This window comes from Plectropomus leopardus, chromosome 23 (genome assembly GCF_026936395.1).
Source record: "Plectropomus leopardus strain MGB_pleo_1.0 chromosome 23, ASM2693639v1, whole genome shotgun sequence".
NCBI lineage: Eukaryota > Metazoa > Chordata > Actinopteri > Perciformes > Serranidae > Plectropomus > Plectropomus leopardus.
The window spans coordinates 10,825,747-10,847,451 of record NC_142198.1 but is presented as its reverse complement, the minus strand read 5'-3'; the positions used below and the strand labels follow the sequence as shown (position 1 = coordinate 10,847,451).

General features: G+C 41.6%; 1 protein-coding gene across 1 annotated transcript in view; it reads right to left on the bottom strand.

The window, feature by feature from the left end:
* The window catches only part of adgra3 (adhesion G protein-coupled receptor A3), a 36,129-nt gene continuing 14,424 nt past the window's right edge, over nucleotides 1-21,705 (bottom strand). Inside the window, exons 3-19 of the mRNA XM_042512178.2 lie at nucleotides 18,298-18,369; nucleotides 12,750-12,821; nucleotides 12,568-12,639; nucleotides 11,096-11,256; nucleotides 10,251-10,464; nucleotides 9,868-10,032; nucleotides 8,532-8,733; nucleotides 8,215-8,364; nucleotides 7,575-7,733; nucleotides 6,524-6,691; nucleotides 6,144-6,351; nucleotides 5,765-5,973; nucleotides 5,024-5,148; nucleotides 4,734-4,857; nucleotides 4,100-4,245; nucleotides 2,457-2,552; nucleotides 1-1,749 (exon numbers count right to left, since the gene is read on the bottom strand). Of these exons, the coding sequence (XP_042368112.1) occupies nucleotides 309-1,749; nucleotides 2,457-2,552; nucleotides 4,100-4,245; nucleotides 4,734-4,857; nucleotides 5,024-5,148; nucleotides 5,765-5,973; nucleotides 6,144-6,351; nucleotides 6,524-6,691; nucleotides 7,575-7,733; nucleotides 8,215-8,364; nucleotides 8,532-8,733; nucleotides 9,868-10,032; nucleotides 10,251-10,464; nucleotides 11,096-11,256; nucleotides 12,568-12,639; nucleotides 12,750-12,821; nucleotides 18,298-18,369 (3,784 nt within the window). The 3' untranslated portion in view covers nucleotides 1-308. The remainder of the gene's footprint in view (nucleotides 1,750-2,456; nucleotides 2,553-4,099; nucleotides 4,246-4,733; nucleotides 4,858-5,023; nucleotides 5,149-5,764; nucleotides 5,974-6,143; nucleotides 6,352-6,523; nucleotides 6,692-7,574; nucleotides 7,734-8,214; nucleotides 8,365-8,531; nucleotides 8,734-9,867; nucleotides 10,033-10,250; nucleotides 10,465-11,095; nucleotides 11,257-12,567; nucleotides 12,640-12,749; nucleotides 12,822-18,297; nucleotides 18,370-21,705) is intronic.

Here is a 21,705-nt window from a genome sequence, read left to right as displayed (position 1 = left end):
TAAACGGAACTTTTTTGTTTTTATTATTGTTGGGACAAACTAGAAAATGGAAAAAAAATCCCCAGGGTAAGGGTATGCACAGGGCCACAGCTCAGTCCATGCAGATTTATCTACAGAACTCTTAAAATGGAATAAAAAGGGTTTGGATTAAAAGTTATAAAAATAGAACATTTACAAAAACATATCTACAAAGATAGTTCAGTGGCAGTAATGATTTGCTTGTACATAAAATACATGTACAAAAAAGACATTTCACAGTTTAAAGGCGGAAACATATCAAAATGCAGTCTTTGGGACGGAAACCGTCGCTACACAGTAGTTTCGTGCTTCCACAAGCCAGTCTTTATACTGGCTGTACTCTCTGTGTTCATTAAAGGCACAGCCTGTCCGTTTTCTTTAAGTGTGCCACCGTTTGGAGTGACGAGGTTGAGCCCGTACGACTTGGGCTGGCTTTCTAGTTCTGTGCTGCTGGGCTGCTGTGCAGGACCAGAGTCTTTACTGGAGCTTGACGCTGCAGCAGTCGCCACACTTTCTTCCGTTACCACTGACCCATTTCCCAGGGTGCTGCCGCCTCCTTTATCTGTGTAGCGGGGGCGGCGTGGCAGGCTCGCGCTGTCACTGCTGTCCTGCTGCAGCTGGCTCTGATGGCGCTCTCTGTAGGCCATGTACGCCGCCCGTCGACTGTTGCGTGCTGCTAAGTCGTAATGGTGGTGCCGCCTGTGGGGGGCACTCTGCACGCTGCCTTCGACGCTAGTGGGGACGTCATAGGCGTACTCTCGCAGCACAGTTAGCCGACTCGCCCTGTGCGCTCGCGCTCTGTTTTTGTGATGCCGGCCTGTGTGTCCATTGGTGACAGCAGCTGGATTGTTGATGTTGTTCATGGGGCGGAACTGCACCTCAACTGGCGCTACGTGCATTTTAATTTCATTGTCTAGTGAATGTTCAGTCAGGCTGTTGTCCAAAACAGCTGCACCGTTGGCAGTCACTGGCGCGGAGGCAGATTTACACTGCGCCGCCTCTGCGTGCAGATTGGTCAGCTTGCTGCCGTGGGCGGAGTTGCGCATGCTTGGGGCGCTCTTATTTGTGTAAGAAGAGTCTGCACTGCTGTGGCCGCACTTTGTTGACTCCCCGTCTGCCTTGCTCGCAGACCCTGCTGTGGATGTCATTGCCACACCAGGCTGTGGCAGAAGGACGTCCTCCTGTGCGGAGTAGGCTCGTCTCCCGGAGCAACAAGCCTGGGACCAATAGCGCCTCATATCCTGCCTGTTGACACAGTGATGCGCCACCATGAACGCCCCCAGTGCCAGTGCGGCCACCCCAAACAGGCAGGTGAAGGCTAAATCAAAGGGGTGGTCCTGTGATACAGCCATGGCCCCGAACACCCAGAGGGCTGCGTACAGCCCTAACGCCCCCGCTGCGCCCATCAGCTGAGCAGCGAAGGTGTGCTCATTTTCAAGCGCCGACAGAGGCACAGTGTGGGGAGTGGACACTATGGAAGACGCCACCTCGTGAGGCTGCAGCTGGAGAGCGAGGGGGTGGCAGTGGCTGCTGGGACCATCTGGCCCGGCCTCTGTGTTGGCTGGAGTCAGATGCTGCTGCTCTTCTGTCGGCTCCTTGAGCTCATAACGCCGTTCAGGGTGGCGGCGCAACTGGAGCAGGATGCTGAGGAAGTACATGCAGTCCACGAAGATGATGAATCCCACCGGGCCATAAAAAGCGCCGATACTGGGCTCCCACGCCATCCAGCAACTAGACAAAGAAGCAGCAATCAAACATTTTATTTACAGTGAGATAATAGATGTGACTTTTAAGATTCCTGAAGAGGATTAATCCTGAGATCATCTTTCAGCAATTATTTAAATTATGTGGCACCTCCTGAAAGGAAAACTGCCAACAGTGCTCGTTAAAACAATACCACGCCTCCTCATCTTAATCTGTCACCATCGTTATTGATTTCACAAACTCCTTGAAAAACTTTTGCGCCTCATTTTTAAAATAACTGTCTCATCACATCTAATAACACGGGCTGGATACGTCTTGCTCGCGAGAAATTAATTAAACTCCAAAGACTTCAGAAAGATACGGGTCCAGATTTCTTAATTAGTCAGCCACGTTGCACGATCTAAACAGCTGCTACTGTAGGAGCGGGGTGGAGGAGTTCGCTGTAAACTGGCAGCAGTTGCTTGTTGCTTAGATGCACAGAACAATAATAGGCCTCCATAATCACAACTTCAGGGAATAAACTTTTCCAACCCTCATAAAAATATTCATTATTTACTAAAGTGATGCAGCCTGGCCGGTCGATAACTAAAGCGACTCCTCCTGAGGATAGAATGTAATGTGCCTGGGATGCTCCTTTGTTAAATGCTCTTGTTCAGATAAAATGACACCACGTTACCTTGAGAACATATAGAGGGACAGGAGCTTTAATTGCTGTCTTTACAGGGACTACTTACTATGGTGCATTGGTCCGGCTGCCGTAGTTTTTTATGTTTGCTGCTGCAGTGATTCCACAGACAATGATGGGTATCCCTCCGCCAATTAAGTAGAACCTTTTGGAGAGAGCACAGACAGCATTAACACACATTTTTCCATGACTTTGGGGCAAATTTTTAAGACAATATTCTCTCTAACGACCATCTATATTCCTTGCCCGTCCTTTATTATTACTAGTGTACATAATATCTAATTATATATATATACACACACACACACACACACATATATATATATATTCATTTAAAAATAATACATTCATAACAGGAGTAGAACTGAATATTTAAATATATTAGGGACTGTGTTATTTATGAGAGGGGAGAGGGTTTGGTGCATGTCAATTATTTTACAACTGTACAACATACAACTTGGGCTGTATTTTGTATTTATTTTACTGATGATTTTTTTTCTTTTTTTTTTACAATGTTAGCTTTCTTTTCCTTTAAAAAACAATTGGAGATTTTTTTAGGAAAACAATTTGGAGATTGTTTTTTTCTATTAAAATTTTTATAGATTTTTAACAAAGCACAAAAGGCACATTCTCTTTACAAATAACCAAAAATAGACCATTTATCACAGCCACTTTCTAAAAACAAAAATGATTGGCGTGTGAAAGAAAAATTGATGAATTTTCCAAAACTTTCAGGATATATTCAGGTTTCCAAAACTTTTTTAGGCATGGAAATTGCTTTATGGAAACTCCATGACTTTTATGTTTTTTTCATGGCTGTACAAACCCTGAGAGAGAGGTGGCTGTTTGCTTTAGAATTTCTGTTTGTGGGACAACAAGTGGGCATGAACTGGACAGAGAGGTCCAGTGGTACCTCAGGCCTCTACACTGACACCCTGTGGCAGTTTCACCAACTGACATGACCACTTGTGCCAAGAGAAAGCTCAATGACCTCTTCTCACTCTAAATGTCCAAAGTATGTAAACCTTACATGTCATTATAAATCATCAGACGGTCTTGCACTAGATGCATTATATGTGTCAAAATACACCGTATAAAGCATGGGCCACATTAACATTGCCTGCTGTTTTTTTCTCCCAGTAAAGATTAAGACAGGTGTCACGAATCTTCAGATGACCTGATTATGTCAAAAACATCCTCCAAAAAGAGTAAAAAAAGATTACCCTTTTTTCCTGTGAACAGTTAGAAATTCAAGTGTAGTTTACATTAGCTGACTGCTATGATTTTATCTGTACTTGCATGCTTATGCAGATCTATGATTAAAGCAAAACAAATAGACAGCACAACACGAAAAAGTTTGTCGCCTATATTTATTTATTTATTTTTTTAATTCTACCCTTTTCTAATAGTTTTTGCTGTCTTATTGGGAGAATGTACACATATTTTGATACTTAGTATTAGGGATGGTAATATATAGATATTATATCAATATTTTCATGTCAAACTAGATATCTTTGTAGATTTTTTTCTTTCATTTGGTAAACACAAAAGTGATTGCAGTATACTGACATGTTACATAAAGTATGAGTAGCAAAGTCAAAGACATTCAAGCAATTTCTTGCCTATGAAAATGCAACCCTTATGTATACATTTTGCCACGTATGTTGTAATGCAAGAGTGTCAGTATCGTACCTCAGCATAGGCCGCGGTGGTGGAGGAGGCTCATCCAGTTCTTCATAGCGTTTGGCCTTGCGAGTCACCTGTTTGTAAATGTTGCGTGCAGTCACGCCCACCCACAAAGCGGTAGCCAGAGTTGAATAGTGCAGCAAGATGCCCACCTAAGAGAGGTTGATGGAATGCAGTGCAGAACGTTTTTTTAAATGGCATGATGATCCTTAAGCAATTTTGTACTGAGTATGTCATCATCGGCCTAAACTGAAAAAATCATCCTGTGAGATATATCTTTATGCCAGGGGGGATTAAATAAATAAACAAAAAGTTCTCTGCCAAAAGCTTTCATCCAGGTACTTTGTGCAATGAAAAATGAATAAGTAATGTGTCTCAGTACAACCCACCATGAGGGGAGGTGCAGGATCGCCTGCAGCCATGGAAACAATCTACTGTCTTTCGATGCATCCTTTACCGTGTTTCCACAAGTTTTTTTTTTTTTTTAAATGAGAGGGGTGAACTTTGCCAAAGGCAACTTTTTCCCAACATCTTTTCCTTGAAAACATGCGAAGCACTTGTTCATTTTTCACTGTTGACTGCAAAGTTTGGAGGCAAACACAGCAGGAGTGTCGGAGGTGTGCGGGCGGTGTATACTCACTGCTTGGCACACGCTTGCATAGCGCGTCTGATTTATGCCACCCACAAAGACCCCGCAGGTGAGGGAGATGTGGAAGCAGAGGTTGACCAACATGTGCCAAAATTTGCGGCTCACACGGACAGACCTAAGGTCAGACAAACAACAGATTGTTAAGTTAAAATCGGTAAGCATTACTTACTTATGGATGAGACATGTTGAGTTTTTATTTTAGTCTTTGGATTAGAAAAAAGGGCAAAAATATTACAACTTAAAACAAGAAAAATACAAAAGCAACCTGGGTAATGTCTTACCTGTGATGGTAGATGTAGCTGATAATAATGGTGAACAGGCAGATTAGTAGTATGATTGTGGTGGCGTAGATGACTGGGTGCAGGGGCTGGATGCTTGGAGAAAAATATTCCACACTGCTGAGGTCCTGTGTGACAGAGGAGGTGATACATTCTCAGTTTTATGTTATATTGTTACTTCAAGTCAAAACATGTTACAACCCAACACAATGCTTGTCTCTATCATGGTATTCTTTCCTGGTTCAGTGCCAGCCAGTAAACCTTTAGTAGACAAAGCAACATTTGCTAATGGCCACTTGAAGGCCAGTCAGCTAAACAAATAAATGACCATGGCTGATTTACACACTTTACAGTTAAAAACAACAAATAAAATTACTAAAAAAAAAAAAAAAAATAGAATTTCCACCTCGCTGTATGTCTCCACATTGCAGTTTCAGTTTCAGTTTACACTGATATCTGCTTCACACACTCTTAGCTCCGGCAGCACCGAAGATTTATACAATCGGCACAGTTTCAAGGCGGGCACCCAAAATTAGAGTTAGCAATTTATTGTCTGACAAAATGTCAAAGTGACCTTTGACCACCAGATTTTAATAAGTTTATCACTGAGTCCAAGTGAACAACTGTATCACTAGTGCAGAGGCATAAAAAACGAATTCATGATACAGACCATCTTCATTGATAGAGATGACTGGAAATCATCGCCTCACAAATGCAATAAACATGACGAATAACTCAGCCTACCATCAGCAGGCCATAGTTGCCAAGAGAGTTGCAGGATATGGTGGTGAAGTTGTCATGGTGGCCCAGGATGCGGCAGCCGTCGCTTTGCCATCCTCCATGGCCTCCAGCCAAGCTGAGGTTCCAGCAGGCAGACACAGCATCTGAGCCGCGGGCAAAGCGTCGCAGGGTGATGTTAACGGGCGTCCTCAGGACACGCAGAGACATGCCATCTGATAGTTAAACACAGACAGGGGGATCAGAATTGACACTGAAAAAAACACTTTTGGATGTTTTATGACTCATTGCTGTTGTATGTCAGAATATTTTCAGATTTCTTCCCTCTGCTGTAAACAACAAACATATTCAACACTTATGACTAAACCAAAACATTGTGACTCACCTATCTTGGCCATGATAACAGGGGTGGCAACGCTCCTCCTCTTCCCACTATCAGCCAGCTGGGAGGAGTTGCCGGTGGAGGGAAAAAACTTGCCATTGCGGAGGCCCAGTAGATGGAGCTTGTAGACCATGTCCTCTGGCTGTCCAGGCAGTGCGGCCTGGGAAAAGAGAGACTGAGGAAGCTGCAGGGAAGCCTCGACAATGGTGCTCTATAGGGACAAAAGACACAATCAAGTAAAAAAAACATGTTTCTACTGTTTTCTTTATATTAAGCATTTTGTTTTATGTGCTTCCAAGCTGCAAACAAAAGCAAACCCCATAATAAAACTTCGCTCACAGCAACCTGCTGACAAATCAGAATTATCTCAGGTAGGATCTGACCTTGTGAAGGATGCTGGAGAATGAGCTGGTTGTGTTGCATTTGAAGGTGAGTTGGCGGTCCTGTCCGGGTGTGCGCTCGGGGCTGTGCCTCTGGAACAACATGCAGGTCATGCCGTTCCAGTCGTTGGCCCTGATAGTGTGAGCCTCCAGTGCTATGTTGGGGGATGTCTGGAAGGACATCGGGAACAGTAAAATTTGATTTAATTAATTAAAAACCAAAATGTTATAGTGTAACATGACGTAGAGGTTGCTTACATGAAGACACAGAGGGAAAAACAGCAAATAAAATTAAGAAACATACGTGATGGTAAAGAAATCCTCTCATATCTATGGATATCAGAGTTACTATATGTTGCTGGCTACAGAAAATAAATTTGCTGCTGTTATTATTTCATAATCTGTTGATATTTTAAAAAATTGTTGTGTTTTAATGAATGTTGTCATATTGTAATTTTTGTCATTGTATTTTAATATTTTGGACTGCTGTGATGACTTGATATCCCTTTGGGGATTAATATCACTAACTAAGTAACTGACTAACTAACTGATCTATCTATCTATCTATCCATCCATCCATCCATCCATCCATCCATCCATCCATCCATCCATCCATCCATCCATCATTGCATTAACAATGATGCACGGAGGAGCACTGTAACAATTTATTAAACACAACACTATTCCACGATTTTTAAAATGAATCCAATCATTTCAACCTATTCTTTGACATTTCCAGGCCTGGGAAATAAGATGGAGAAATTTCATGACTATTCTCGTTTTCCATGACCGTGGAAACCCTGTTCTTCAGAAAATCCTCTTGTTGTGTAGAGTGACATGACATTACCACACAACACCACAAATCAACAGCTAATGCCAGAAGGTATGTGTTTTTTATTTCATTTTAACAACAATAACAGCTAAACACTGCACAACAGCACAAGCAGGTCAAGGTTTTTGTGTGGAGCATGTTCCTCCCAAGGTCAGAAAAATACTAATCACTGGTTGTTGCACTGCCAAAAAAGGGGCCCATAGTGTTGTTGACAAGACTTACAAGGGAGAAGACCTGTGCTGTGGCCAGACGGTAGACGGCGATTTTCTGGAGGCATGCGATGATGCGGGAGCACGCCATGGCTTCACGCTGAGCCATCCAGAGCACCCTCTCATCGGCCAGCATCAAGTTACTGGCCATGCTGACCATCACCTCACCCAGCTGTGGGACGAGAAGAATTTTGACATGAGTAAATAGACATACATAGATGCATTCAACAGCTCTGGAATCACCAGCTAAATGACTTGTATTCTGAATTACAAGAGTTGGAACATAAACCATATCTTGCTTGTATCAAACAGCCCTGAACACATGCTTGAGGGAGATACTTGTGCTAAAAGACGATTAGAAGAACATTTTGAGCATGTTGTCACCCAACTAAATATTAATATGCTTTAAAATACAGAGCGTCTTGCCTACAGCAGTTAGAACATGTAAGGGGCTCCTTTGAAAACTTTTCTTTTTGCTGGCCTACAGCTGTGCCCAAAGTCGTGACATCCTTTCTCATTAAACAACATGACAACAAACAGCTGTTGAGCATTAATCTATCTGTCCTTGACAGGGGGTAACACACCAAATGCACACATTGCATTCTACTTGTTAAAACGTTTACAGACATAAGTGCAGACACTATAAGACTTACATCTTTAAACTTCTCAACAAACTTGCCAAACTTCTCAATCATCTCAGCCACAAAGATAATGTCCATCTTGTCCGAGAAGTTGGCGGCATCGATTGTGTAGACCAGGAGGCGTCGGGCCCTGGCCACCACGTTGCTCTCGTTCAGAGGCATCTAGCGGAGAGATACAGAGAGAGCGTTAGTCTTTATCTAACTTGAAGTAGTCCACACAAAGAGGGAGATACAGAAAATTAAGATGAACTCAGAGGAGTGAATTAATATTGAAACAAGGACAGTGAATGAGGTTACAGAGCAGACAGTCTCATTAACCAGATATATACCTGGTTGATGACGTATAAAAATCTTGTGACATCTTTCTGGAACTGGCAGCGGGAGTAGTCCTCCTCCGCCCACAGCCCTTTGCGATCGCAGTAGCGCCACGCTCGCTGTTCTTCACCCGAGCTGCCCGAGTAGGAGCCCGCGCTTGATGGCAGTCTATTGCAGGGGAGGTAGGCTCTGATCCCTGCCAGGGTGCGCGGCCACCTGGAAGAAGCCGAAGAAATACAGGTTTCCATTCACCATTAACTGATACATGGATTGTCTTTGTTTTCTCCTTACTTTGTGTCATGTGGGCTACAATATGTGTAACATCAATAGCAAAAGAATCATGTAATGATTGTGGCCAAAGCTTTGAAGTAGTTCATATGTTTGACCACAAGGTGGAGCCACAGGGCTTGCCATGACAGCATGCTGTAAATGTAATACTTGAGATATACTGGTTCATAGTTTTATATTCACTTTGTGAGAATGGATCTGTGCATGCATTTATGGATTCAATTTGGCAAATTAAAAGGTCTGCTGAACTAATTATGAATCAAGCTACTCTGCTAATGTTATTTCCATTTTAGACCAAAATTACCAGCGATTTGTAAAAATGTAAACAGTAGGACATGTGCGATCAGGGATCCTGCACCTTGAGGCAAGGCAGATATAAGACTTTTTAAGACTTGTTTAATGCTACTCGCAGTCAAGGTTAAGACCATTTTCTAATAACCAAAATTGCCCAGATGTTTATCACCAGCTACTTTGGTTATCGATTAATCTGTATTTTTTTTAAGAAAAAAAAATTGTCTCTGATTCCAACTTCTTAAATGTGAATACTTTCTGAATTCCTCTTAGACAATAAACTGAATATCTTTTGTTTGTGGACAAAACAAGACATTTGAACATTTCATCTTGGGCTTTAGGAAACCCTGGTTGACAGTTTTCACTATTTTCTGATATTTTATTGATCAAACAGCTTGCCGATTAATTGAGAAAATAACTGACAGGTCAATTAACAATGGACCTTTTTTCCACAGCAATCATTTTGACATGTCATAGTAGGAAAAGCACAGGTGTATTCAATGACATTAATGATAGCTGCATTCCTTTTAAGAGAAGTTCTAGTGTTTTAGTAATCGCTTACTAGCACATTTAATGGATCTTAGCCATTGTTAACAGTTTTACCTGTGCTTTTCCTGCTATGACAAGTCGAAACGTCTGCTGCAGAAAAGGTCAATGAAAATAATATTAGTTGCAGCCCTACTGACAGAATTGCACGTGATTTTTAAGGCGACTGGTGTAGAAAGATGAGTAGTTCTGTGTGCGCTTATGTGTGTGTGTATGCATACTCACTTGAACTCTCCCTTGTTGTTGGAGACGCGTTCAGGAGCGCAATACTCAGCAGAACTTTCCAACACAACAATGTGCACAGTCCTGGTGGTGTTTCCCCTGCTTGTCCTGACCCGGCACTCCCAGTTCCCAGTGAAGCCGGGCTGAATGTTTGAGATGGTCAAAGCACTAACAGGAGACATGAAGGAGAAATTGGACAAACTTAAGACATTTAACACAAAAAGCTAGATGGAGATGTTGATGTGTAATTTGTCTAAGAGGGAATTAACAGCTGTTAAAAAGCTTAAAATGCAAATGCTGATAGTACTATGCAATGCATTGTGAATTATTTTTTTTCTCATATAATGCAAATGACTACAGTACACACAAAATTAACATGAATGTACCTTGCAATTAGAGAGCAGTTCTGCACCATGCGCTTTTCAATGAAGATGCCTTGGGCGGCGTCGGGCTTGACCATGCGGCCATTCTGGTACCACAGCACTTGCATGTCCTCGGCCACAAAGGAGGCCTGACACTGGAACGGCAGGCTGTCCCCCTGAAAGACGACCTGGCGCTGGGACGGAGTCAGCTGGAAGGAGGGCAGCTCGAGTGGAGCATCTGGAGACACCAGACAGATATTAGGAGGAGATTCAGGCTGTAATTTCTCACAGAGAAAATATTGTTACTAGGTTCATATTTGTCATAAATAATTTTTTAGGCCATTTTCTCTGAAGACACCGTCTTTTTGTTTCACTTTCAGCTCTTTCCGGACACACTGGGATACTAAAACAGTGCCTTGAAGTCTGGGCAATTTGTCATTCATGTCAGGCCGTGGCTCCTGCTAGATCTGTGCCATGTATTTCATAATCCCTCACTGTGATGAGTGCCAAACTGATAAGACATGAGCAAGTACAAACAAAGGCAGCACTGGCCTGGGCAGCCCTTTCCTTATCTCCCGTGTCATTGCACAAGCCCCCGTTCCCCAAACACCAGCAGCCTCACTGATACCAAAATAGAAAAATTAAAGAGACAGCATGCCATTTTGACACTACAATCTGTGTCACAACTCAGCATGACTTATTTCAACCTTTCAAAATGTCAGAGGCTGGACAAATGACACATCAGATGATGTCGCTGAAATGGCGAATGATTCAACAACTACTATTTGAGGGTGATATCTTTCTGCTGTGTCAAATCTATATGTGTGCAAATTCTTGTTTCTGTGTAGCTTAGGTGTGTGTGTCCCTACCGCAGGTGAGGAGCTCCGGCCTGATGGAGGTAATGAGCTGGCCCTGAAGAGACTGGGGAAAGGAGCACTTTGTGTTCTTCACCACGATGTTTCTCTCTTTGATCCAACGCAGCAGCCACAGGAGGTTGCAGTCACACAGCAGATAAGGCGTTTGAAATTCTCTGTGGATAGACAGAAACACACATTTTATGACTTTGGTTCCATCCAAGTTTTCGTTTTAAAACGGAGACCTTTTGAAAATGCCGCCCAATTTAGTCTGAAAACTCAAGCCCTGCATTTTAGTCTGGATGAGCAGAAATGGAGATGTGCGAAAATGATGAAAACTCGCATATTTTCCTCCAATGGGTATTATCAGTCGCAACATATCAAGCCAAAACATTAAAGCTAGGCCGACATACCTTTTGTGATTTTATCCTTTTTGTGTGGGTACTTCTTTTTTTCTGGCCATGGTTTCCTGCGGCCATGGATAATATAAATGTGTCTGAAACAACTCTGATATGTTGCCATATTTGCTTTGCAACAAACTCCAGTCTGTTTTTTGCTGCACTGACCGCCTTCTACTCATGTTACTTAAAGGAACAATCACACCTTGTCTTTGCTCCAAGGAAAAACTAGAATTACCACCAAGCAGTTGTATATCTGTAAGAACCAGTAAAGTTGCACCTATACTTTACATTATGATGGCACAGTGAAGTTGACCTTTGACCTTTTGGATATATATTGTCATCTCAATTGTCATCATTATATCCCATTAGACATTCGTGTCAAGTTCTGTCAAAATTAGTGTATGAATTGGGGCAAAAAATGGATGTAACAGTGACCTTGGCCTTTGACCTTGGACCATCAAATTTTAATCACTTCATCGTTGAGTCCAAGTGGACGTTTACACCACATTTGGAAAAAAAATCCCTCAAGGTGTTAGGATATCACATTCACAAGAATGTGACAGAAAAGGTCACACAGATCTTGACCTTTGACCATCAGATTTTAATCAGTTCATTGTTGAGTCCAAGTGGACGAAGAAATTCCCTCAAGACATTCTTGTGATACTGCTTTAACGATAAAGGGACAGATACACAGGGGGACAGACCAGTGAGGGGGCGTAAAAATCTCTGGTTTTACTTTTTGTCTTCTCTGTAGTATTTTCTGTAACTAAGAAACCAACTGCACAGCAGAGACTTTGCTTCCTGTTCGGCACACGCAGGCCAGTGTACATGAATGGTCATATAATAAGCATCTTCAAGAGTTTTAGTAAGGACTGTGGTTAGTTCTGATATGGTGCTACAATGTTTGTGTGTATGGATTTTGTTTTTGTTTCAAAATGGCATTTCAAAATGGAAATGGCCTCATTCACCATTTGTTAAGAACAATTTTGATTTCAGTAATTTTCATAGTAAATATTCAGACATCACATTCACAGATTGATGCATTTAGACTTCTGTGCACAGCAACATGCTTGCTATCATACTTACAATGACTTCAGAGACACCAAGCTGTCAAAGGTTCCCTGAGCCAATGACGAGAACATGTTCCCTGAAAGGTTTCTGGAAAAAACAGAACAATCCAGTGATCATTTATCCCAGCCTATAACAAAGGCATGATTACATTAATGCATGGTTTAGTACACAATTCACGTATTTATAAAAATACTTACAGTCTGATCAGACTGGTTAGGCCCTTAAAGATGTCTACGTTGAGACAGCCGATGCTGTTGTTGGACAGGTCCCTGTGACACACAGAGAAATACATTTCTGGTTATTTCTTCCACTTTTCAGAACACAGCATAACAGCAACAATGGTCTAAAGCAGTGGTTTCCAACTGTTCCAGCCTCTGGGTCCAGATTTCTCCTAAGTCATTAGTTCAAGGTCCACAATTTTCTTTGAAATTACTGCATATTCAATTTTATCTGACAAAATGTAAATAACAGGATATTAGGGGCTAAAAGAAAATCACAATTTTTTCATGCCTGCCGTGAGCCTTTGGGTTTGGGGGGCATATTTTCTTTTTTTTAAAATTTAGTTTATTTTTTTCTTTTAAGATTTTTTGGAGATTTTTTTTTTCCTTTTGAAATTTTGGTTGATTTTTTAAAACTTTTTTTTTTTCTTAAAAACTATTTGACGATTCTTTTACTTCACTACTACCACTACTACTACTACATTTTTTGGTGATTCTTTTTTTTTCTCCTTTTGGGCAATTTTCTTTTTCACTAACATTTGTTGTTTTTCTAAAAAAAACATGGTGATTTCTTTAAGAAAAAATGCCTTCCAAAAAAATCAGTTCAAAATAAAAGCTCTGTGCTGGAAATTCAAAATAAAGTGTGTTTTTCACAAACTCGACCTGGTTGCGAGTCACTTGCAGTCTATTCAGAATGGACCACGACCCACCAGTTGGGAACCACTGGTCTAAGAGACCATCAGTTAGTGAGCTGCAAAAAGGCTGGGACAAGATAAGCCATGAAATTCAGATTATATCATAAGAAAAATTGATAAACAGGAAAGATGCCACTGAGATAAAAGTGTGGGGGGGCTGGAAAAAAAAAGACTTAAAAGAGACAAGTTGAGGCAAAGTGCCCAAAAATTCGGCTGACGGGTTTACAACGTTCAAGGTGATTTTTAGATAATGTGTCTATGTGGGCCTCCGGGGGGAACCTACACATCAAAGGCACAGTAACACCCTGGGAGATGATTAATCACCTATGATTGATGTCAAAAAATGTCAAAAGTGTGTGTTTCTCCCTTGGATGTGACCTAACATGATGTCTCTGGCAAACATCAGATGGAAGTGTGTGAGACTCCTGACGCCTTTCAGAAGGAATCAAAGGCGAGTCCACGACCGAACACGGAAAAGACTGATCCTGCCGCTGTGAGTTACACTCAGTGTGCAAACATTTGGAAGTAGCTGTAAAGAGGAAATATTCAATGGAGGCTCCATGCTGCTGGAGTTTAACTATAGTACACCATTTTATGATACAGTACACCCCACCCCAAGCAAACACCCCACCCACAAGCTGAAACACATCCGTCTCACAACTAAGATAGACTTAAGCCCTGAGAACCGACCCGTACAGGTTCCGTGCTCCACTCTGGGGCGACTCCCAGGTCTCTTTTTTATTATGTGTAGTGCCCAGGAAGATCCAAGAGGACCAGCGCTGATCACAAGATCTTGCATAAATGCTAATGATATGGCTGACACAGGATCAGATAACAAGAGAGAAGTAAATATATTTTTAAAAAAACTATGAGATCCAATCATATCTTTGAACGTATTTCCCAAGTCCATTATGGTTCAGTTCTGTCATATTGGACCTCTAGTTTGATTAACAAGATGAGAAATAAGGGAAAAACATTTGCTCAACACATTTTTAGTGCAGCTTTGAAAATTGCTGAAACCTACATAGCTTTGAAAAGTTATTCGACGTGGTTATTATCCAACAATCAGATTTAAGGTTCTTAAACCTCCCAGAGAGATAACATCTAACGCAACACGTCATAGTGACTCACAGCTTTAAAGACTGAGCACCTTCACATCTGCTGCAACACATATTCTTCTGTGAATGATCCAATCATTGAAAAAGTGCCAAGAAAAGAAACCAAAGCCTGGGGGAAAAGAAAGATTACCTCAACCCACCAGCTAAACTGTATCCTGGGGTGCTCCAGGAATGCGACGCAAAATGATACCTGGAAAATGACTGTCAGGCATATGCTAACATCCCAACATTTATGTAATTATTGGTGTTGGTCCTTAAGGTACCAGCTGGGGAATTTACTGTGTGAGGTTATTAGTTCCACTTGGAAGAGAAGAAAAAGCCGCCTTTTGCAGGCTTGCCAATTTGTGCAAGCATTGTGTGTCAGGGGAAGGATAACACGGGAGAAGTGAACGGGCGGAGGGAGGGGGCTCCCCTAGCTAAAGGCAGACTTTCATCTCACTTTATCGCCTAGATTCAAATCCTAGAGTTACAGCTACATCAAGGGACTGATGCTGTTATTACTTTACCTCATTTTTACTGTGCTAGGAGTCTTTATAACTAACTTTTTTTTGGAAATGAATCCACACATCACTGATTTTCTTGTCTGGCTATATCTCCATCTGCTTTTACAAGTCTAATAGTATTCATTACCAAAGACTAATCTCAAATACATCTTTCAACCACCGGCATGTGACACATTAACAGCATGGAGGACTGTTTTAGTGCAGCGCTTTAGTTGTTGTGAATGATATGAGGGGCAGTAGCAAAAATAGCCCGATGTGATTAGGCTCAAGACTGTTCAGCTGTTGGTGGAATGCAGAGTATAGAGGGCTGAGGCCAGAGGAGTTTGGGTGTTATATGTTGTGAGAGAACAGAGAGTTTGAATATGTTTTGTGTGTAACTGTGTGAAAAGAGAAGTAAGGGATACACTTGTCTTTCCCAGAGGGTGTGACCAACAGTGCACCCTAAATTGGAGCTCCCAGCACGAATAAAAGAAACCCAGACAACTGGCTTTTTTTTTCCTACATCAGACGTTTGTCCTGTTGTGAGGGTGAGGTGGAGAGTTCTTTATATGCCAGGCTTCTCATCTGTGGATCTGGTTTTAGCGTGACATGGACATTATTTCTTTTCTAACTCTCTTTAGTAGTTTTAACACAGATTTAACAGCATTTACAAAAACAGTGAAGGAAACAGGGCTTTGTAATGCCTGTAATAACCTCCATCCCATTCCTAACCATCCTCCTGAATCCCACTCCCACCCACCTTCCCAGCACATAATAAATGAAATAAAATAAAATAAAATAAACAAACAAATAGGTAGATTAGATAGACCAGACCAAACAGACAGCCCGTGCTGACCAGTCATAGATCTTGTGATGCTCATGTGTAAGTCCATACTTACATTTTTGAAGAGGTGCACACCATCTGCAGATTAGTCTACAGCATAGCCACTCAGCCTAAGCATGTAGCCACAGTACGCATTACACAGTATATATTAAGCTTAGGTGTTTCTCAACCAATGAAAATAGGACCGGCTAACTTTGTTTACAACATCTAAACTCCAACTATTCCTTAAAAACTACCCTTTGTGCGTCAAAAAAGACAAATGTGTTCAATGTGTAGAACCCACATTATCCAAACTTCTGCAGCTCTTTCTCTAAATGCCCCTGTCACTGCTCTGTGACGGAACACACTAGACGAATGGGCTTTCCAAATGGCACGTCTTGAAATGAGAAGAAATCTAATTAGGCAATACTGAGAGAAATCAAAGGCTGTCGAGAGGAATGTCAGCGATGAAAACAAAGAGAAACGTAGAGAAGCATGTGCCCAAGCTATGTCAAATAAATGTGATTAAAAAGAACTTGGTAAAAATCTATTTTTATGTACATCTTGCTGCCAATTAACAAGGGATGCATAATATTGAATTTTTTTGCCGATATCCGCTATGGCAATATATAACAACTCATTTGTCAGATGACTGATACTGATATTGATATATCCACTTTTTTCCCCACCTAAGTTTAGCGATCATCAAGTCTCCTCTGTAGGGGAATTAACATTGTATTATGCATACTCTTATCATCATGGTCCACCAGCAGATGGAGACTTGAAATTCGCTTGTCAATGTATGTAATATTCAGTCGTCGTGCAAAATAAAATCAAAATACTCAAACTTTGGGTTGATGTTTTGCACATGTTCACTTTGTCAGGAATAAAAAATAGATATATTGGTTTACAGAAATCAGCATGTTGGCCAATCCCGATATTTCATTTTAAAGCCAATATCTGCCGATACAGATGACGTGACGATATTATCGTGCATCCCTCCAATTAACTCCACTCCCATTTTACAAAAATGGGGAGAAAAACAGGGTGGATGTCAGGAGTAGTAGTGGTAGATGCCAACCTTTGATGATCTGTGTTTACATTCCCAGGGTCCAGCACTACTTCATCCTCTCCTTTGCTCGTCTTCCCTTTTCTGTGCTCCCTCCCTTCCACAGTCGAGTGAGTGACAACTACCCTTTGAAATTAACTGAGGCGGGTGGTGGGGCCAATTAAACTTTGTAGCCCTCAGGCAAAACCAAACTGTGCTCTGGAACACACATATCCATTTGAGGTTGCAGATCACTCTGTGGTGATAAGCAAAGCCTTTATGAATAGCTTGAGTGTGGGGGGTTAAGATTTTAATATGCATAAGACATATAGACATGCATGAATCCATGAGTGTGGCATGAATATGCAGTGGGGATGAAGGGGGGAAACGAGGCCGGGCTTGAGCCAAAGAGCTGACTGCCTTCCTGTCTCGCTCTTATTGCTCCGCAGCAGCAGCCAAGCTCAAGTTTGTGTTGGCAGCGGCTGGGTACTGTCGGATGATTCCAATTCATGCTGTGCACTCTCTCTCTCATGCACACAAGAGAAACACACAACTATACACTTGCGTACGCAGTTTCTGACCTCCCACACTTACACACCACAAATCCCAGATGGACTGTGTTCCCTGCGTATCGAAATTATCATCACATGACATTCACAGACACCACACACACACACCAACATTTATATATCCGCCTCCCTTTTCTTTTTCCCCTAGTGTGTGAAAGTATATAAGGCCTCATGCTGTCTGCAGTGGTTTCTGGCAGTGGGCCAGAGAAAACAAGGCAGTAGAAATAGACTGCTGCTTGACCATGCTCCCTTATGGACACTGGATACACTCTGGACCTGCTAGAACACGCACAGCACATTACATAGATAGACAAAAACAACAGCTGCTTTAAATACAATATATAATTGCATCATTTCTGAAAGCAGTCTCTGACTGAATGCTATTAAAAATAACACTTACACATACAGCCTGCACAGCCCAGACACTACATTGACTGCTTGGGAATTTAAATAAGCTTTGGAACCACAACACAACAACTCTACCAATTTGAAATACCAAAAGAAAAAGGCTTCGACCACATTTCAAAGTGACAAATATTCACAAGAGGACACAGAACGAGAGGCGCCTCTTCAGTCTCAATATTCATATTCTCACACGGCAAATAATTAAAGCAAACACTCCAAACTGCCTTTAAAAAAGCTGGAATTTAGTTCTTTTGGTTGCAATAATATAAAGGACACATAAGTGAAATCCCAGCAGGGCTAAATGTATGAATGTAGAGTACGCACACACTTGCAGAGAGACCACATTAAAAGAGACACTGCGGCTGCAGAAGCTCTACCACTACTCACAGTCTTTTGAGTGCTGGCAATCCAAGGAAAGCGCCTGGTTCAATGCGACTGATCAAGTTACTCCGCAGGTCCCTGTGGAGAAAAAAAAAGATAATTTTTATAAGTGGCAACAAAATAGAAGAGCTGCAGTGATGAGTCAATCATCAAACAACACAAAATGAATCTGCAACAAATCTGCTCATCAATTAACGATTTAAGAAGGTCTTTTTTTTAAAGAGAAAATGGCACTTGTTCCAGCTTACAACATGTGAATATGTTCTTGCGTTATTAGTGTTCAAGGTAGATAATCAAATAAAATGGTATTTTCTGCACAGTGTTTCCACTATTTACTGACATTTTGTACCTTAAACCACTATCAGGAACATTTTTAGAAGATTAATTGATAATTTAATTGAACTTGTGAAAATAGCATATTATACAGGCCTTCCTACACATGGATTTATTTGTGGCGACCAGCCACAATCAAAATATGTACATGTTGATTTGATATTTTTGGAGCTGGACCATTCATTAGGAGCACTACTGGAATATATATACCATTATTGGTTATTCATTGCACCATACTCCCAGGTAGCAGAATGTCAGGTGCAGTGAAAGTGAAACTTAATTGTTAACTGTGCTGGGTTTAAAAGTTCACTTTCACTATCCTCTGCAGCAGCCGCTCCTCTTATCCATCAAACTGCTGTTGAGGAGAAACAGAACTCATGAACAGCTCTGCCTGTGCTGCATTCAAATCCCCCCCCTTCTATATTCAGATCCAATTTTGAAGGGCATGGGGTGGGGGGGGGGGGGTGGGCGCAGAATGATACACACACGTGACAAAAGGACGCATAGGATGACTTACAAAATATATGCAGACAGGGGTTCACTTATCTGCAGACTTATCCTTAAATATTCTTATTTCATGGACCACTTTACCACTTTACCACTGGATTTTTAAAATTAGTATTTCATGCAAGTATCAACATGGCAAGCAATTAAAAGTGGCGAAGGAAGACTTGGATTACCATCCTTAAAGCATAATAATACCAATTCACTGTCATCCATAATAACAATATGTCTACAATATTACCCACAGGAGCATATCTTGCTTTGGCATGCATTTCTAATTTGAACACCCGAACCTCCACCAACCTCACCCACGGATCATCACTACACAGCTGCTATAATTGACAACCTGACCCTCAAAGGTGCTCTGTAGCTCTCACATGCCCTCCAACACACAGATGCACTCACACACACTCAGACTTCCCTCCCCTGAGGTTCAAAGGCTTGCGGTCCATGAATTCCTGTGGCGCTCACCTGCGCTGGCACTGCCTAGTCACTCATTACAGTGGAGGTTCAGGAGGCTCTCTAGTCACCACCTGAACCCACACAAAGGGCCTCTGGGTAACTCTGCTCGTTTGATGTCGAGGAGCTGTCATCTGAAGGTGGGTAGGTGGCCATAGATAAGTCATGGGCAAAAAAAACTGTTGCTTGTTAAAGCTTTTGATGTGTGCTAGCAAAACTGGCTTCTCTGGGCAGGAGTGTTGAGAGAGAAATGAGAGGGCAGGACAGAGAAATCAAAAACATCCTTATACGACCTTCGTTACCAGCGAGAGCCAATTTTGGGAGTGTGTATTGCAAACCGCCATGTTGAGTCTACTAATTTGAAGCTATTTTACTTTTATGTAAACTTTGCTTGGAGTTGCAGTTGAAGGAAAGCAGGACACAAACAACATCAGCCATTCTCTCTAAGTTCAGATTGCAACTGGCTGGTGAATCAAGGGAAAAACTCTCCTGCTCTGGTTTGACTCACCGGTCAGATGGGCTAACCACAAAATTAGGTTAGAGAACAATGTTGATTTTCTGACTTGTATGCATTTCTGTTCATCAAACATGAGAATTACATTTAGTCAACGTTTTAATGTCATTTAAAAAAAACAAACAAAAAAAGGAAATTAAGTTTAGTTGTTCAAAAAAAGTTAGCAAAGGGCAGCGTTACTGAATGATGTTTGCTGGTGGTCCTCTCAGTAGAGCTATCAGTCACGCTGGGAAACCTGTTAAATTGTCCAGAGTAACCACCACAACTAATGACAAAAAAGGAACACTGTAGCTCTGTGATATCCCAATACTTGTGGATAAAATATGGGGAGTCAGAGTGAACCCGGCCATGCTTAACCATCCGTAATTGCACTTCAGATTCCAAAGACCGCTGACCACACATGATCTGGCACCTTTTAAATCTACTTACAGAGAAAAATGCCAGGTTTTCAGGACATGCTCAAATTGAAATAGCTGGCTGAATATTTCTCTGTGTGCTCCTGAACTGTTCTTGAACTTGCCCCAAACCAGAGGGTGGTTTTGCGGCTGCTGCCATTTTTAAGAGTGTGCATAACATGTTCAAAAAGGTGCCATTATTGATAATATTGAAACGCATGTGACATGTAGTAACGATGAGCTTGGGTTCTGTGCGAGTTTGCTTTCAGCATTGTTTTCTGTTGGAAGGTTATATACGCATGGAGGGTTCCTGGCATGATGTTGACATTCCCTCTGAGGAGAGAGGAGAACCGACGTGTGCTAAACAAGCCTCCAGATGTAAAGAATGATGGATGGCTCCTTGTTAATTTATAATAAGAACCCATAAAAAATATATCCCCTCCTTGCTGTACAAAATCGCTGCATAAATCTAGCGATACAATGCAACTTCTCAAAGTAGCACTGACCAAACTTTCTGTCATCGATTTCAGATGCAATAAAATGCATCTTTACTCGATCTAATACATTTAGGGATTTTACTGGGACAGTTCGTTATGGGCTGTCTGTTATGTTGTTCTGTGCCAGCAAACTTGAGCTTGATACTGCTATGTTAATCAAAATACTTAGTCAGCATGCTAATCATATTACATCTCTTGTGCTACTGTTATAATTCAGCATTTACCATTATTCCATAATAGTTGCTTGTGGACACAGTTAGATAGGTTTGTTAACGTAAAGGTAGCAGAACGGCAGTGGAAAAGAGACATAAGTCAGAATTTTTCTCATAATTAGAATCTATGTGTAGAAGTAGCTGAGTAAGGGTGGAGTGTTCACATCAAACTTCCTGCATTTTTTATTTTGTGTGTGTCCTTTTTATCATTCTGTGTGCCCTCTCCAAATTCTTAACATTTTTGCGGGTCTGTGAACACAGTGCAGGCAGAACTCTTCATGAGTGAGTTTAACTCCCGGGGTGGATAACTGATCTGTCGATCCAGTCAGAGCTGATTAGATCAGATCGATGGATGAGAGGAGCAGCAGCTGCAGAAGCAGCTGCAGAAGCAGATGTGCGCATGTATACCTTTTTGTTGATCATTCTGTGCCCCCTCTCTAAATTCAGACATTTTTGTGGGTCCTTGAATGCAGCACAGGCAAATCTTATCATGACTTATT